This window comes from Belonocnema kinseyi, chromosome 1 (assembly GCF_010883055.1).
Source record: "Belonocnema kinseyi isolate 2016_QV_RU_SX_M_011 chromosome 1, B_treatae_v1, whole genome shotgun sequence".
Lineage (NCBI taxonomy): Eukaryota > Metazoa > Arthropoda > Insecta > Hymenoptera > Cynipidae > Belonocnema > Belonocnema kinseyi.
In genome coordinates this window covers 1801963-1819830 of record NC_046657.1, presented here as the reverse complement: position 1 = coordinate 1819830, position 17868 = coordinate 1801963, and the positions used below count along the sequence as shown (strand labels likewise).

The 17868-nt window shown below is 20.2% G+C and overlaps 1 protein-coding gene across 2 annotated transcripts in view; it reads left to right on the top strand.

The window, feature by feature from the left end:
* LOC117171943 (trifunctional purine biosynthetic protein adenosine-3) overlaps positions 1 to 17868 on the top strand; it is a 76878-nt gene that overhangs the window by 28558 nt on the left and 30452 nt on the right. For both annotated transcript variants that reach the window (XM_033359632.1, XM_033359623.1), the window contains exons 11-12: positions 5947 to 6141; positions 9055 to 9310. In XM_033359632.1, coding sequence (XP_033215523.1) covers positions 5947 to 6141; positions 9055 to 9310 — 451 coding nt within the window. The remainder of the gene's footprint in view (positions 1 to 5946; positions 6142 to 9054; positions 9311 to 17868) is intronic.

The window sequence follows — 17868 nt, the reverse complement described above, 5'->3', positions numbered from 1 at the left end:
TTTTAAACGAAAAAAACTATCAACTTAAAATTATTTAAATAAAATTTGGACCAACACCATATCCATAAATTTGAATTATTTTGTTGAAAATTCAACAATTTTTTTGTCAATTTTTTTTAAGTCAAAATTAATTTTTTTACTGAAATTTTCACTTCTTGGTTGGAAATTCAACTGATTGGTTAAAAATTACCTTTTGTTAAGAGTTTATATTCGCGGTTTGAAAATTGGAGTTTACTGTAGAAAAATCGTATTTTCTGCTTGAAAATTGAATTATTTGATTAAAAATTTACGTATTTTTTTAACTCAACTTTTTTTCAAATTTAACAATTTTTTAAATTAAGATCTGTTTTTTTTTAAATATCAACTATTAGAACTCTTATTATTTTCTTAAAATTTAATTTTTTTGTTTCAAGATATATAATTTTAGTTGACAATTCGTTTTTTTAATACAAATTAATTGTTTAAACTGAAAATTGAACTATTGTGTTAAACATTTTATTTTTTATTAATTTTTCTGTTGAAAATTAATATTCTTGGGTTGGAAATTAATTTTTTTTTAAAGAAAATATGTCTTTTTGTGTTGAAAATTCAGAAATTTGGTAGAAAAATAAACTATTTGACACAAAATGAAACTACAACTAGAAAATTCGTTTTTTTATTGAAAAGTAAATTCCTCAAATGAATAACACCATTTTTCTTTAAAAATGGACTATTTTTATTTTAAAAATTCGACTATTTACTTCAAAATTGTTTTAAACGAAGAAAAATATAAACTAAAAATTATTTAAATAAAATTTGGACTAACATCGTATCCATAAATCAAAGTATTTAATTTAAAATTTATCTATTTTGTTGAAAATTCGTCTTTTCCAGTAAAAAAATCAATCTTCTTGGTTGGAAATTCATCTTTTTGGTTGAAAAATTTAAATATCTGTTTGAAAATACAATTGTTTTATATAATATTACTCGTTTTTGTTAAAAAATTCATCTCTTTCAGTAGAAATTTCGTCTTTTTTGTTAAAAATTGGATAGAAAATTGAAGTATTTGGTTCAAAATTTATGTATATTGTTGACAATTCATCTTTTTTGTAAAGAATCGATTATTTTGGGTCTTCAAAATTTTAATTTTTTATTCAAAATTAATTTGCCCCTCAAATTATAATTTTGGGTGAATTTTTTTGTTTACTTTCTTGACTATAAAAAATCTTTTTTGGTTGAAAATTCATTATGTTGGTTGAAAATTGAAGTATTTTTTTAAAAATACGTCTTTTTCGCGGAATATTAATATCCTTCATAACTAATGCACTACTTGGATAAAAATTCCAGTATTTTGTTGGAAATTTGTCCTTTGTTTGTAAAATAATAATTTTTTGTAACTAAGTCATATTTTTTGTTAAAATTTCATTTTGTTGTTTGAAAATTTAACGATTAGATTTAGAAAATTTGAAGAAGAATATATATATTTGGTTAAAAATTCATATGTTTTTTAAAAATTACTCTTTCTTGGTAAAAGAAATAATTTTTTCAGTGTGGAAATTTATCTTTTTGGTTGAAAATGCATTTTTTTCTGCAAAATCAACTATTTTTTTCAAAATAATGCATTTTTTTAGCACTTATCGTTTTCAGTTGAAAATTCATGTATTTTGTTGAAAAATCTTCTTTTTATTCCAGAAGAATAATCTTCTTTGTTGAAAATTCAACTATTTGATTATAAAATTTTTTTTTTGTTGAGATTCTTCATTAGTGGAAATTTATATTTTTTGGTTGAAAATTAAATTGACGGACGGAAAGTTTAACTTTTTGATTGAAAATTCGTTTCTATTTTGGATGAAAATTAATTTTTTAAATATCAACTATTTGGTTAAAAATTCTTTTTTCATTAGATTTATTATTTAGTTGAAATTTTTTATTTTTTGGTTGAAAATTAAATTGTTTGGCGGAAAATTTAACTTTTTAGTTGAAAATTCATCTTTTATGCCAGAATAATGATCCACTTGGTTGAAAATTTAACTATTTGGTTAAGAATTTCATTTTTGTTGTTGGAGATTCATCATGTGGTTAAAAATTTATATTTTTTTTGTTGAAAATTTATTTTTTTAACTGAAAATATAACTATTTCAGTTTTTGTTGAAAATTTATCGTTTTTAGTTGAAAACTAACGTACTTTATTAAAAATTCATCTTTTTTGGAAGAAGAATAATCTTCTTCGTTAAAATTTATCCTTTTGGTTAAAAATTCAACGATTTGATTGAAAAATAATTTTTTTCGTCGAAGATTCATCATTTAGTTGTAAAATTATATTTTTCTTTAAAAATTAATTTCTCAAATATTTTTGAATTTTTTTAAGAACCTTAGGAAATCTTTTTTTGGTTGACATTTTTTTTACTGATAATTCATGTAATTTAATGAAAATTTGTTCTGTTTTTTTTTTGTAGAAAAATCAATTACTTTGTTTAAAGTTAAACAAAATTGTAAAAAAATTGTGTTTCTTTAAATACCCATCATTCGTATTTAGAATCAATTTTCTAAATATTTTGTCTTTAAATATTTTATTAATCTCACTATTTAGTATTTTGTTTAAAAATTCTCTTTTTTGGTAGAATACTAATCTCCTTGGTTAAGAAATCATCGTTTTGGTTGAAAATTTAACTATTTTGTTGAAAATTCTTTTTTGTAACAAAATTTTTAATATATTTAAAAAAATGTTTTAGTCTTACTATTCGTTATTTGACTGAATAAATAAATAAATTGTTAAAAATGAATTTTTTAAACTGGAAAAATCATCTTTTTCAATGATAATTTGTTTTTATTTTTGTGTAGAAAAATCAATTACTTTGCTTAAACTTGAACAAAATTGTAAAAAAAGTATCTGTTGTTTGTTTAAATACCTATCATTCGTATTTAGAATAAATTTTCTCAATATTTTGTTCTTTAATGTTTTGTTAATCTTACTATTTAGAATTTGTTTTAAAAATTCTCTTTTTTGATAGGTAGAACACTAATCTCCAGAATTAAGAAATCATTTTGGTTGAAAATTCACCTGTTTGGTTGACTATTGAACTTTTTTCTTGAACATTTATTTTGTTGCTTGTTAAAGGTTCATCATTTTAATTGAAAATTCATCGCTTTGCTTGAAAATTTAACCAATTTGTTAAAAAATAATTTTTTTTCTATTCAGAATTAATTTCTTTATTGACAATGTTTTCAGTTTCCATTCTTAATTAAAAATGTTTTTTTTCTTGTTGAAAATTTTCCTTTTTCATTAGAAAAATAAAAATTGCTTGGTTCAAAGTTGAATATATTTGTAAAAAAAGCTTCTTTTATTTAAATATTCATCATTGTAGTTAAAAATTCAAGTATTTAGTTTTAAATTTACTGATTTGTTGAAAATTCATCTTTCTACCTTGAAGATTCAACAGTTTGGTAGAAAATTAAACCATTTTGTTGAAAATTCGCTTTTATAACAGATTTTTTATATATTTTATTCTTTAATATTTCATTAATCTGAATTTTCGTTTATTGACTGTATAAATAAATTAATTTGTTAAAAATTATATATTTTTTAAAATGAAAATCTAAACGTTTTATTTTTGGTTGAAAATTGATCCTTTTTAGTTGAAACTTCTAAGTATTTCCTTAAAAAAAATTTTTTTTTGTAGAACACTAATCTTTATAGTTAAAAAATCATCTCTTTGGTTGAAAATTTAATTGTATTGTTGAAATTTAATTTTTTGTTGTATTAAGAATTAATTTTTTAAATGAAACTGTTTTGAGTTTCTATTTTTAGTTTAAAATATTTTTTTCTTGTTGAAAATTCATGTATTTTGTTGAAAATTGATAGTTTTTGTTAGAAAAATCAAAATTGCTTCGTTTTAAGTTGAATATATTTGTAACAAAAGCTTTTTTTGTCTAAATATTCACCATTGTAGTTGAAAAATCAAGTATTTAGTATTAAATGAACTGTTTTCTTTAAAATTCATCTTTTTGCCTTGAAGATTCAAAACTTTGATAGAAAATTAAACCATTTTGTTGAAAATTTGTATTTATAACAAATTATTTATATATTTTGTTATTCTTAATATTTGTTAATTGACTGTATAAATAAATTAATTTGTTAAAAATGTTTTTTTTTCTTGTTGAAAATTTGTCTTTTTTGTTAGAAAAATCTAAATTTATTGATTTAAAGTTAAATATATTTGTAAAAAACGCTTTCCTGTCTGAATATTCATCACTGTAGTTCAAAATAAAAATGTTTAGTTTTAAATTAACTTTTTTGTTGAAAATTTATCTTTTCATCTTGAAGATTCATATAGAAAAGTAAACCATTTGGTTGAAAAATATCTTTCGTTAAAAATTCTTCATTATAAGAAATTTTTTATATACTTTATTCTTTAATATTTTATTATTTTTAAGATCCGTTAATTGACAGTATAAATAAATAAATTGGTTAAAAAATTTTTTTTCAACTGAAAATCAAACAATTTCATTTTTGGTGGAAAGTTTATTCTTTTTAGTTAAAACTTTTAAGCAGTTTGATTGAAAATAAACTTTTTTGTTGAAAATTTACACGTTTGGTTGAAAATTTAACTATTTTGTTATAAATTATTTTGTCTTTTCATTCAGAATTAATTTCTTAACTGAAAATGTTTTAAATTTCCATTCTTAGTTCGAAATTTTTTTTTATTGTTGAAAATTTGTCTTTTTTGTTGAAAAAATAAAAATTGTTTGGTTTAAAGTTGATTATATTTGTAAAAAAAGCTTTTTTTGTCTAAATATTTATTATTGTAGTTGAAAATTCAAATATTCAGTCTTAAATTAACTGTCTTGTTGAAAATTCATCTTTTCGCCTTGAAGATTCATATAGAAAATTAAAGAATTTTGTTGAATTTTCATCTTTATGACAGATTTTTATATATTTTTTTAATATGAATATTCTTTAATTTACTGTCTAAAGAAATAAATGTGTTGAAAATTTATCCTATTTAATTGAAAGTTCTAAGTATTTGGTTGAAAAATCTTTTTTGGTAAAAAAACTAATCCTTTTGGTAAAAAATTAATCTCTTTGGTAGAAAATTTAATCTGTTTTTGAAAATTTATTTGTTTTTTTCATTAAGAATTAATTTTTAAACTAAAAATGTTACTATTTATTTTGATTGAAAATTATTTTCTTTTGTCGATGAAAATTAATTTAACTGAAAATGTTTCCAATTTCCATTCTGAGTTAAAAATGTTTTTTTTGTTGTTGAAAATTTTTCTTTTTTGTTAGAAAAATCAAAATATTGAAAATTATATTTTTTTTTAGCTGAAAATCTAAAAATGTAATTTTTGGTTGAAAATTTATCCTTCTTAGTTGAAAGTTCAAAGTATTTGGTTGAAAAATCTTTTTTGGTAAAAAAAAGTAATCTTTTTGATAAAAAATTAATCTCTTTGGTTGAAAATTTAATTATGTTGTTGTATATTTATTTTTTTTCTATTAAGCATTAATTTTTTAACTAAAATTCAACAGTTTGATAGAAAATTAAACCATTTTGTTGAAAATTCGTCTTTATAACAAATTTTTAAATATATTTTATTCTTTAATATTTTATTATTCTTAATATTCGTTAATTGACTGTATAAATAAATAATTTGTTCAAAAATATTTTTTTAAAACTGAAAATCAAACAATTTCATGTTTGGTGGAAAACTTATTCTTTTTACTTACACGTTCTAAGTATTGAGTTAAAAAATCTTTTTTGGTAGAACACTAATCTTTTTGATGAAAAATTCATCTCGTTGATTGATAATTTAATTATATTGTTTGAAAATTTATTTATTTTTGCTATTAAAAATTAATTTTCTTTGAAAAATTGTCTAGGTATTTTATTAATTAACAGTTGAATTATCTTACGATTCGTTATTTGACTGGATAAATAAATAAATAAATTGAAATATTTTAATTAATAGATAGCAATTGAGTGCAACAAACACGAAACTGTTGGCATCGATTTGGTCGCAATGTGCGTAAATGATGTCCTTGCTCATGGTGCCGAGCCCTTATTTTTCCTTGATTATTTTGCATGTGGAAAATTGGACGTTGGAAAAGCAGCAGATGTCGTCAGAGGAATTGTCGAGGGATGCAAGCAAGCTGGGTGCGCCTTGGTAAGAAAAAAAAATTGTAAAAATTTTACTTTTTGATTGAAAATTTACCATTTTTAGTTATCAATTCTTTAAAATTCAAAAATTCGGTTAAAAATTTAAATATTTTATCGAAAAATCGTCTTTTGTTGTATTTTCAGGAAAAAAAATAATCATTCTTGTTAAAAATTTCTCTTTTTACTTAAAAACTAATTTTTGTAACTGAAAATATAATTATTTCATTTTTGGTTCAAAAGTTAATCTTTTTATTGGAAAATTATTTTCTTGTAATAATTTGTTGAAACATTCAAAACATTTAAAAAATCCACAAATTTAAATCTTTTTCGTTAAAAAATTCAACTACTCGACTAAAAGTTCAATTATTTTTCTAAAAATTTATTTTTTTACCGCCTTGTCTGGTAATTTTGTTGTTATTAAAAGTCCTTTTTTTTATTTGAAAATTTAACTATGCCTTTACAAGTTGAAAATTTAGATATTTTGTTTGAAAATTTCACTATTTTCTTGAATATTCGTTTTTTTTTTTAGTTGAAAATTAATTATTTTTAACTAAAAATGTAACTTTTTCTTTTTAGCTTGAAAATTGATCTTTTCTGTTTGAAAATTCAACTATTTTGTTGCAAATTTTTTTTTTCGGTTCAGAATTAATTTTTTCAAATAATAACTTTTAAAATTCTTAAAAAGCTTCTTTTTCCAAATTTAAAAAAATGTAAATTTAAACAAAAATAGTAAGCAGTACAATTTTAAAATTATTTTTCATTTGTTTCCAAATTTTTCTAAGCATCTCCTTACCTTCATCGAATTTTTTCTAATAAATTGTTGAACTTTTTTTTAAAACCTTTTACGTTCTTTATCGAAAGTTTAGGAAACGGTGATTTGAAATTTTTTTTTTAATTTTTCAATAATTCTAAATATCTCCTTAACTAACTCGAATTTTGACTGAAATGTTTTAATCTTCCAAAATTGCAAAACTTTCTTATAAAGTCTGTAACATTCTTTTTCGAAATTGTTGGAAACGTTTGAAATTTATTTCAGTTTTCTCTTCATATTTATTTTTGGAAAATCACAAATTATTTGAAATTTTATCATGAATCCTAAAAAAAAATTATTTTTTCTTGAAGAGTTTCAAATTCCTTGAAAAGCTTCTTACTTTTTTAAATTTGTTGAAATCTCTTTAGGTTTCATTTTTTTTTGTAAGTTTTCAGTTCTTTTAAAAATCTCTTCAACTTTCTCAAATTCTATTTAAAAGTTTGTAATTTGAATTTTTGAATTGTTTTAAAATTTCGAAATATGTCATAAAATGACTCGAATCTTTTTCTAAAATTTTGTAATTTTGCAAAATTGCATAGCTTTTCTTGAAAACCTTCTACATTCTTTACCGAACGCTTTGAACAAGTAAATTTAAAATATTGAAATCTTTACGATCTTTTTCGAAATTAAAGAGAAAAATTTATTCAATATTAAATTGTTTTAAAATTTCTAAATATTCTCTACTTATTCGTGAATTGAAAAAAAATTAAATTTTAATTAAATTGTTTCAAAATTTGTAAAAATCTCCATAAAGTTACTCAAATTTGTTGTCTAGAATGTTTTAATTTTGCAAAATTACAAAATTTCTTTTAAAATCTTCTACACTTTTTATCGAAATCTTTAAAAATGTAAAGTGAAAAATTTTGAAATGTTTTCAATTTTTAATTTTTTAAAAAGTGTTTCTAAATTTTTCTGATTATCTCTTTAACCGAATTGATTCTAAAATTTTGAGATCTTGCAAAATTGAAAAACTTTTTTTTAAAATTTTCTAAATTTAAAAAAAAAAATAAAATTAGTTTTAAATTGTTTCAAAATTTCTATATACCCCGTAGACTTATTCGTGAATTGAAAAAAAATTAAATTATAGTTAAATTGTTTCAAAACTTGTAAAAATATCCATAAAGTTACTCAAATTTTTTGTCTAGAATGTTTTAATCTTGCAAAATTACAAAATTTCTTTTAAAATCTTCTAAATTCTTTATCGAAATTAAAAAAAATGTAAATTGAAAAAAATTGAAAGCTTTTCAAATTTTTATTTTTTTTTAAATTGTTTCTAAATTTCTCTAAATATCTCTTAAACCCAATTTCTTCTAAAATTTTTAAATCTTCCAAAATTGTAAAACTTTTTTTTTTAATCTTCTAAATGATTTAAGAAAAAATTAAAATAGTTTTAAATTGTTTCAAAATTTCTAAATATCCCGTAAGCTTATTCGCGAATTGAAAAAAAAATATTTTTGATTTGTTTAAAAATTTCTAACAATCTCCTAAAGTTACTCGAATTTTTTTTTCAAAAATATTCTAATTGTGTGAAATTGCAAAATTTATTTTAAAATCTTTTATATTCTTTGTCGAAATCTCTAAAAATGTACATTAAAAAAAAAAGAAATCTGTCAAAATTTTAAATTATTTTTTTACTATTTCTAAATTTCTTCAACTATTTCTTAAACTTTATCGAATTTTTTTTCAAATTTTTCAATCTTGTAAAATTTTTAAACTTTTAAAAAAATCTTCTGCACTATTTTTTGAATTAAAAAAAATAATTTTAAAATTGATTCGAAATTTCTCAATATCTCTTAAAATTACTCGCAAATTGATAAAATTTTGAATAAATAATTTTAAAAAAATCTAAAACAATAGGTAGATTTTCAAAATTGTAATTAAAGTTCTAAAACTTTTAAAGGATTTGTAAACTATTTGAAATAAAAAGAATTTAACTTTAATTAAAAAAGTGTTCATTTGATAAAAATATGTCATTTTTTAAATTTAATTGACAGTGGAAAATGTTTGCGAGTCGGGAATTTTTTCTTTTATTAAAATGGCCAACCGGCGACCCTGAAATTTGATTTTCGCAGGTTTCAAAAATTTCGAAATTCATTTTGATTTTAATAGGTTGGAGGAGAAACGGCCGAGATGCCGGAAATGTACGCCGAAGGAGAATATGATTTGGCCGGATTCGCGGTGGGTGCGGTCGAAAGAAATAATTTATTGCCACGAAAAAGCGAAATGAAAATCAACGATGTTGTAATTGGTCTTCCTTCCAGTGGAGTTCACAGCAATGGTTTCAGTTTAGTCAGAAAAACGCTGAAACTCGCAAATAAAAGTTACTCTGATCCGGCCCCTTTTTCAAATTCCAATAAATCATTTGGTAAGATTTAAAAAAATTTTATACTCTTTACAATATAAAGACTTCAACATTTTTTTCCAACATAGAACTATTTTTTTTACTAGTTTATAAAAAAAAATACGCGAAAGACACAATTTTCGCATAATTATCCGCTAATTCCACTATTTCTTTATTTTTCGTTGAAAAATATTTCTCAAAATTAAAAAAAAAAATGTAATAGCTGATATTTTAGGTAAGAAAAATTTTCCGTTTTAAATAAAAAACGAAAAATGTGTAAATTTGCCAAAATTAGATAAATTTTAAGCATATTTGAGGTAGCAACTTTAGAAATTGAAAGATTAAAATTTGTTTTGAAATTAGCAGTTCTTAAATTAAACTTTAAATTGGAGTCTTAAATTATTATTTATGCATAAAAAATTGTTTAAATTACTTTTTAAATATACTCTTGTAATTACGCAAAAAATTATTTTTTTCAAAATTTTTCCAGGAATCGTAAGAAGGTTTTTTTTTATTATTTTGAAACTATTCAAACCGAAAATATAATTTTTTACAAAAAAAGTTAATTTTCTACCAAACAGTTAAATTTCCGTAAAAATTGTTTTAGTTTTAAACAAATAATAGAATTTTCAACTAAACTGTTTAATTTTATACCAAATGGTTGAATTTTGAAGCCGAAAAAAGGAATGATCTACAAAATAGTTGAATTTTTAACCCGAAAATTTTTGGTTTTTAACAAAAATGTAGTTTTATACAAAAAAAAATATATTTTCATAAAAAAATGTTTAATTTTTAACCTAATAGTTGCATTTTATGCCAAAATATGTATTTTTAAGAAAATATTTTATTTTGAACCATGTAGTTTAATTTTTATACAAATAGTTTTAATTTTTACCAACTAGTAGGGTTTTCCACTAAAAACATGATTTTTTAACAAAAAAGTTATTTTTAAACTAGATTGTTTAATTTTCTACCAAATTGTTGAAATTTGAAGCCAGCAAGAGGAATGATTTACAAAATAGTTAAATTTTCATCCCAAAAATGTTAATTTTCTACCAACATTAAATTTTCTACAATGAAGCTATATTTTCACTTAAATTGTTTAATATTTAACTCAATTAGTTGAATTTCCAACCAAAAATATGAATTTTTCACCAAAAAAAGTTCAGTTTTAATCAGGTAATTTAAGTTTTTACTAAATTCTTGAATCTTAAAGTCAAGAAGACGAATTTTCTACAAAACAGTTGAATTTTCAACTAAAATGATAAATCTTCTATCAACAAAAAATATTTTTTTTAAACAATCGTTTAAGTTTAATACAAGTAGGATGAATTTTTAATCACAAAGACTAATTTTCCATCGAAAGAGATGAGTTTTTATCAATATACTGAAATACTGAAAAAAAGAATGTAGTTTCAACAAAATTTCTGCAAAAAGAACGAATTTTTCAATCAAATAGTTTAATTTTTAACTAAAAAAGATCAAGTTTAAACCAAAAATTAGTTAGCTTTTCAGTTAAAAAAAATTAATTTTCAATAAATTATTTCAATTTTTGACTAAACAGACGAATTTTCCACAAGCATGATTAATTTTTTTAAAACAAAAAATAAGAATTAACAACAAAATAAATAAATTTTTTTATGAAATAGCTAAATTTGCAAATAAAAACATGAATTTTTAACAATGCAGTTTAATTTTTAACCAATTAGTTGAATTTTCAACCAAAAAGTTTAATTTTCTATCAATGTAAATTTTTTCTACAAAACAGTGGAATTAGCAACCCTGAAAAATATTCTTTTTCTTCAAATTTAATTTTCTATCAAATTAGTTAAATTTTTAAATAAGTATTTTAATTTCTCACCAAAAAGTTGAATTCTCAACCAAAGCAGAATTATTTTCAAACAAACAATCGTTTTTCTAACAAAAAGGATGAATTTTCAACTAGAAAAGATCAATTTTCATTAAAAAATACCAATTTTCAAACTAAAATGAAGTAGTTACATTTTTTACATATTAATGTTTTATTTACGAAACAGTTCAATTGTCAAATAAAAAATGTGGTTTTCTAAAAAAAATTTTTAATAAATAGAGAAAAGTTGTTCTTTCTACAAAATAGTTAAATTTTCAACCGAGAGGATTAACTTTTTATCATAAAAGACGAATTTTCAACAAAATAAATACAATTTTAATTAAATAGTTGAATTTTTAAACCAAAAGATTAATTTTCTATTCATTTTAATTTTTTTCTACGAAACACTTAAATTAGAAAACCTGAAAAATATAACTTTTCTTTAAATTTGATTTTTTTCTACCAAAGCAAAATTATTTTCAACCAAACAGTTGTTTTTTTAAACAAAAATGATTAATTTTCCGCTAGAAAAGATCAACTTTCATTCAAAAATATCAATTTTCAAACCAAAATGAAATAGTTACATTTTTTACATTTAAATTCCTTTTACAAAACAGTTGAATTATCTACCAAACAGTTAAATTTTCAACAAAATAGTTAATTTTCAGTTAAAAAATATTATTGTTAACAAAAAAGTTAATTTCATTGAGGAAAAATCATCTCTTTTTTTATTAAAATTGATCTTTTTCGTTCAAACTTTATTATTTTTGTTTAAAAATTCGATTAGTTGATTTAAAATCTAAATATTTTATTAAAAATTCATCTTTCTTCGTAGAAAATGTAACTTTTTTGTTGTATATTCGTCTTTTTTAGAAAGAAAATTCATCTTACTGAATTAAAAATACCTCTTTTATGTTGGCAAAGTCATATTTTTTTGTTGAAAATTTAACTGACTCAAAAAAAAAACCACCACTTTGGCATGAAAATTCAACTATTTGGTTAAAAATTCATCTGTTTTGTTGAAAATTCGTCTATTTTTGTTGAAAATTCATCTTTTTGGTAAGAAAAGAATTTTGTTGTTGTTGAAAATTCCGCCATTTGGTTAAAAATTCATCTATTTTGTTGGAATAACTAACTTTTTTGTTTGAAAATGCTAAGAAAGATTTTTACTTAAAATTAAAAACAGTTGAATTGAAACAAAAACAGAAAAATTTTACAACAAAATACATTAATCCTGAACAAACAAAAAATGTTCTGTCAATAAAGAAAAAAAAATCATTTAAAATGTAAAATTTTCAAGTAAAAAAGATGGATTTTTAACCAGGAAGATTAATTTTCCACTATCATATACGAATTTTCAACAAAATGCATAAATTTGGAATCAAAATGTGGAATTTTAAAGCTAAAAAGACAAATTTTCTATACAAAACAGTTGAATTTTTAAACTAAAAATATGAAATTTTTACGGAAAAATTAATTTTTAATCTAAAATTTATATCTTGAGTTAAAAAAATTAGCTTTTAACCAAACAGAACAAAAATTTCAACAAAATTGATAAATTCTTAACTGAAAAGTTAAATTTTCGACCGAGATTATTTTTGTATCAATAAAAATAAATTTCAAACCAAATAGTTGAGTTTCTAAGCTAAAAGATAATCAATTTTTAATAAAAAATGGAATAGTTAAAGTTTCAAATAAAAAATTGAATTTCTACAAAACAATTTAATTTATAACCCGAAGATATGAATTTTCAACAAAAAAGTTAATTTTGAATGAAGTAAATTAATTTTTAGTTAGGAAAAAATTAAGCTTTACCCCCAATTTGAATTTTAAATAAATTAATTGTTAAGAAAGTAGTTCAACTTTCAACAAAGGAGTTGAATTTCAAACTTAAGAAGATTATTTTTCAATAAAAAATATAATTATTTTGACCAAATAGTTGGATTTTTTATTCTTAAAAAGGTAAATTTTTAACTAAAAATGAGGTAAATAAAGTTTCATTAAAAATATTTTTTAATTTATAAAAGCGAATTTTTGTATAGAACAATATCATTTTCTACCAATTTGTTAAACTTTCTCAAAAATATAAATTTTCAACAAAAAGGCTAATTTTTAAATATTCAGTTGAATATTCAATTGATTTTTTTTCCAAAGATTCATTTTCAATAAAATGCCTAAATTTGTTACCAAATAGGTCAATTTTTAGTCTAAAAAAATTGTTACATTTTCAACAAAAATGATCATTTGTAAACAAATAGTTGAGTTCAAATTTGAACGAATAGTTTATTTTTAATTTAAAGAAAGAAGTTTTTAACTAAATAAAATAAATTTTCATTGAAATAGTTAAATTTACAACCAAACAGATAAATATTCAATCAAAAATAATAAACATCTATTAAAAACAAAATTTGAAGAAAAAAGAAATGGTTAATTTTCTAATTAAAGAAATTAATTTTCAAACAAATATCTTAATTTTTTTAAATTACAAACTTAATAGTTGAATTTACAACCAAAAATATTAATACTGTACCAAAAATAATACATTAAAAAAATAGAATATTTTAATATTTGGTCAGAGCAATAATTTTGTAATCAAATAAAATCAATTTTCAAGGAAATAGTTACATTTTCAACGAAACATACGAATTTTCAACCAAAAAGGTTAAATGTGTATAAAAAAAAGTTCGAAGAACAAATTAAATAGTTAAACTTTTAGTTAAAAATATTCATTTCTATTAAAAACATGCATGATTTTCAACCAAAATATAAAATTTCAACTAAAGAGGTTTTTTTTCTTTTCAAAAAGAATTATTTTTAACAAAATAGATGAATTTTCAAACAAATAATTCAATTTTTAATACAATTTTCAACCTAATAGTTGAATTTTTAACGAAAAAGGTCAATTTTTTACCAGAAAAACATATATTTTAAACAAAGTGGATGAATTTTCAACTGAAAAATATCAATTTTCAACCAAACAGCTGAATGTTCAACTAAAAAGATTACATGTATACAAAAAAAATTTCCTCAAAAAATTGAATAGTTACATTTTTAGTTAGAAACATTAATTTTTATTAAGAAATAAATGATTGTCAATCAAGAAATTAAATTTGAACTAAAAAGATTAATTTTCTTCCAAAAAAAAGTCATTTTGAACAGAATACATGAATTTGTAACCAAATATTTTAATTCTTAATAGAATTTTTAACTTATAGTTGAATTTTTGACCAAAAAGGTCAATATTTTATCAGAAAAGGATAAATTTTTAACAAAATAGATCAATTTCCAACTAAAAAATTTCAGTTTCATACAAAAAATAAAATAGTTTAATTTTCAGTCAGAGAAATAAGTTGAATTAACGTAACAGTTAAATTTCCAATCAAACATTTGAAAATGGTTTTCAGTATTCTTAAAAAGTACTTTTAAAACAAAAATGAAATAAATATATTTTCATTAAAAAAAGAAGTCTTAATTTATAAAAGCGAGTTTTGTATAAAACAATATAATTTTCTACTAAGTCGTTGGATTTTCTACTAATTTACTGAATTACCAAAAAAAAAATTCAACAATAAAGGTAATTTTCAAACAATCAGTTGAATATTCAATGGATTTTTCACCAAAAAAGGGATGAATTTTCATCAAAATTGCTAAATTTATAATCAAATAGGTGATTTTTTGGTCTAAAAACGATTGTTCAATTTTCAGCAAAAAGCATAATTTTTAAACCAACAGTTGACTTCAATTTTGAATGAATATTTTAATTTTAATTTAGAGAAATTTTGAAAAATTAGTTTTCATTAACAAATTAATGGTTTTCTACCAAAAAATGAAATTTGAACTAACAAGATTAATTTTCTTCTCAAAAAGAATGATTTTGAACACAATTAATTTTCAACCAAATATTTAAATTTTTAATAGAATTTTCAACTTATAGTTGAATTTTTAACCAGAAAAGTCAATATTTTATCAGAATAGGATCAATTTTTAACAAAATAGATGAATTTTCAACTAAAAAATATAAAGTTTCAACCAAAAATAAAATAGTTTAATTTTTAGTTACAGAACAAAAAAAAATTGCCATGAAATAGTTGAATTTGTAACGAAACAGATAAATGTTCAACTGAAAAGATTAAAGGTCTATAAAAAGAATTTCGTCAAAAAATTGAATAGTTAAATTTTTAGTTAAAAAAATTATTTTTCATTAAAAAATAAATTATTTTTAACAAAAAAATGAAATTTCAACTAAAAATGTTAATTTTCTTCCCAAAAAAATCATTTTGAACAGAATACATGAATTTTCAACCAAATGTTTTAATATTTAATAGAATTTTCAACTTGTAGTTGATTTTTTAACCAAAAAAGTCAATTTTTTACCAGAAAAAGATAAATTTTTAACAAAATAGATGAATTTTCAACCAAAAAACATCATTTAAAAAAAAAAACAATAGTTTAATTTTCAGTTAAAGAAAGAAGTTATTAAACAATTTAAAAAAATTCAATGATATTGTTTAGTTTTTAACCAAAAAGATGAATGTTCAACTAAAAAGATTAAATATCTACAAAAAGAATTTCGTCGAAACATTGAACAATTAAATTTTAAATAAAAAAAAACATTAATTTTCATTAAAAAAAACAAATGATTTTATACCAAAAAATGAAATTTGTACTAAAAATGTTAATTTTCTTTCAAGAAAAGTTATTTTGAACAGAATACATGAATTTTCAACCAAAGATTTTAATTTTTAATACGATTTTCAAATTATAGTTGAATTTCTAACCAAAAAAGTCAATTTTTTACGAGAAAAAGGTCAATTCTTAACAAAATAGATGAATTTTCAATTAAAAAATATCCATTTTCAACAAAAAAATAAAATATTTTAATTTTAAATATACAGGAATAAGTTTTATTTCTAGTTGAAAAAATTACTTTTCAATCATAAAAAAAATTTAACCAAATTTGTGAATTTCCAACTAAAAAGGTTAATTTTCTACCAAAAAAAAACAAACAAATTTTCTAAAAAATTGATAAATTTTGAAAGAAAAAAAGATACATTTTCGATAAAAAATAGAATAGTTTACTTTTAAGTTAAAGAAATATTTTTTTTTAATTCTAACAAAAAAGATCAATTTTCTACAAAATAGATGAATTTTCAACTAAAAAAGATACATTTTCAAAAATAAAATAGAATAATTTAATTTTAAGCTTGAGAAAAATAGATTTTTACCAAATAAAATAAAGTTTCAATAAAATAGTTAAATTTTCAACAAAACATATTAATTATAAAAAAAAGTCGACGAAAAATAGAATATTTAAATTTTTAGCTAAAAAAATTAATTTTAAATCAAAAAGAAATAAATGAGTGCTTACAAAAATAGCTGAATTTTTAATCCAGAAGATTAATTTTCCACCAAAAACAAAATCCCAATTTTCCACAAAATAGATGAATTTGCAATTACAAAATAGATTTTTTAACAATAAATAGCGATTAGTTTAATTTTAAGTCAGAGAAATTAGATTTTAAGCAGACAAAATAAATTTTCAACGAAATAGTTCAATTTTCAACCAAACAAATGATTTTTCTACAATGAAAAATGAAATTTAAACTAAAAAAATTATTTTTCTTTCCAGCAAGAATAATTTTGAACAAAATACATGAATTGACAACAAAATATTTTAATTTTTAATAAAATTTTTAACCAAATAGTAGAATTTTCACCTAAAAAGGTTCATTTTCTACAAAATATATGAACTTTCAACTAAAAAAGATACATTTTTAACAAAAAAAAGAATAGTTTAATTTTAAGTTATTAGAGAAAAATATTTTTTTACCAAATAAAATAAATTTTCAATAAATAGTTGAATTTTTAACTAAACAGATGAATGTTGAACTAAAAAGATTAAATGTTAATAAAAAACATTTCCTCGAAAAATTGAATAGTTACATTTTTAATTAGAAACATTAATTTTTATTAAGAAATAAATGATTGTCAATCAAGAAATTAAATTTGAACTAAAAACATTAATTTTCTTCCAAAAAAAGTCATTTTGAACAGAATACATGAATTTGTAACCAAATATTTTAATTCTTGATAGAATTTTTAACTTATAGTTGAATTTTTGACCAAAAAGGTCAATATTTTATCAGAAAAGGATAAATTTTTAACAAAATAGATCAATTTTCAACTAAAAAATTTCAGTTTCATACAAAAAATAAAATAGTTTAATTTTCAGTCAGAGAAATAAGTTGAATTAACGTAACAGTTGAATTTCCAATCAAACATTTGAAAATGGTTTTCAGTACAAAAACCAACTATTTTTTTGCTAAAAAAGAACAGTTTAAAAAAAATGAATTTTCTATAAAATATTTTGATTTTTAATCGAATTTTTAATCTAATAATTGAATTTTTGAACAAAAAGGTGCATTATCCACTAAGAAGATCAATATTCTACCACAAAAGACAAAGTTTCAACAAAATCCAGAAACTTCAAAAAAAGAGTTTAATTTTCAATCGAAGAAGATTTATGTTCAACCAAACAAGGAATAATTTTAATTTCAGTAAAAAAAATTAAAACAATGTTAACAAAATAATTAAATTTTGAAAAAAAAATTTCAACTAAAATAAAGAATCATCAACAACAAAAAAAGGAATTTTTAAAACAGTGGTTCCACTTTGTAGATGTTTTTTTTAAAGAAAGGAAAGGAAGGTATTATAAATTAATCAGGGTGGCCGC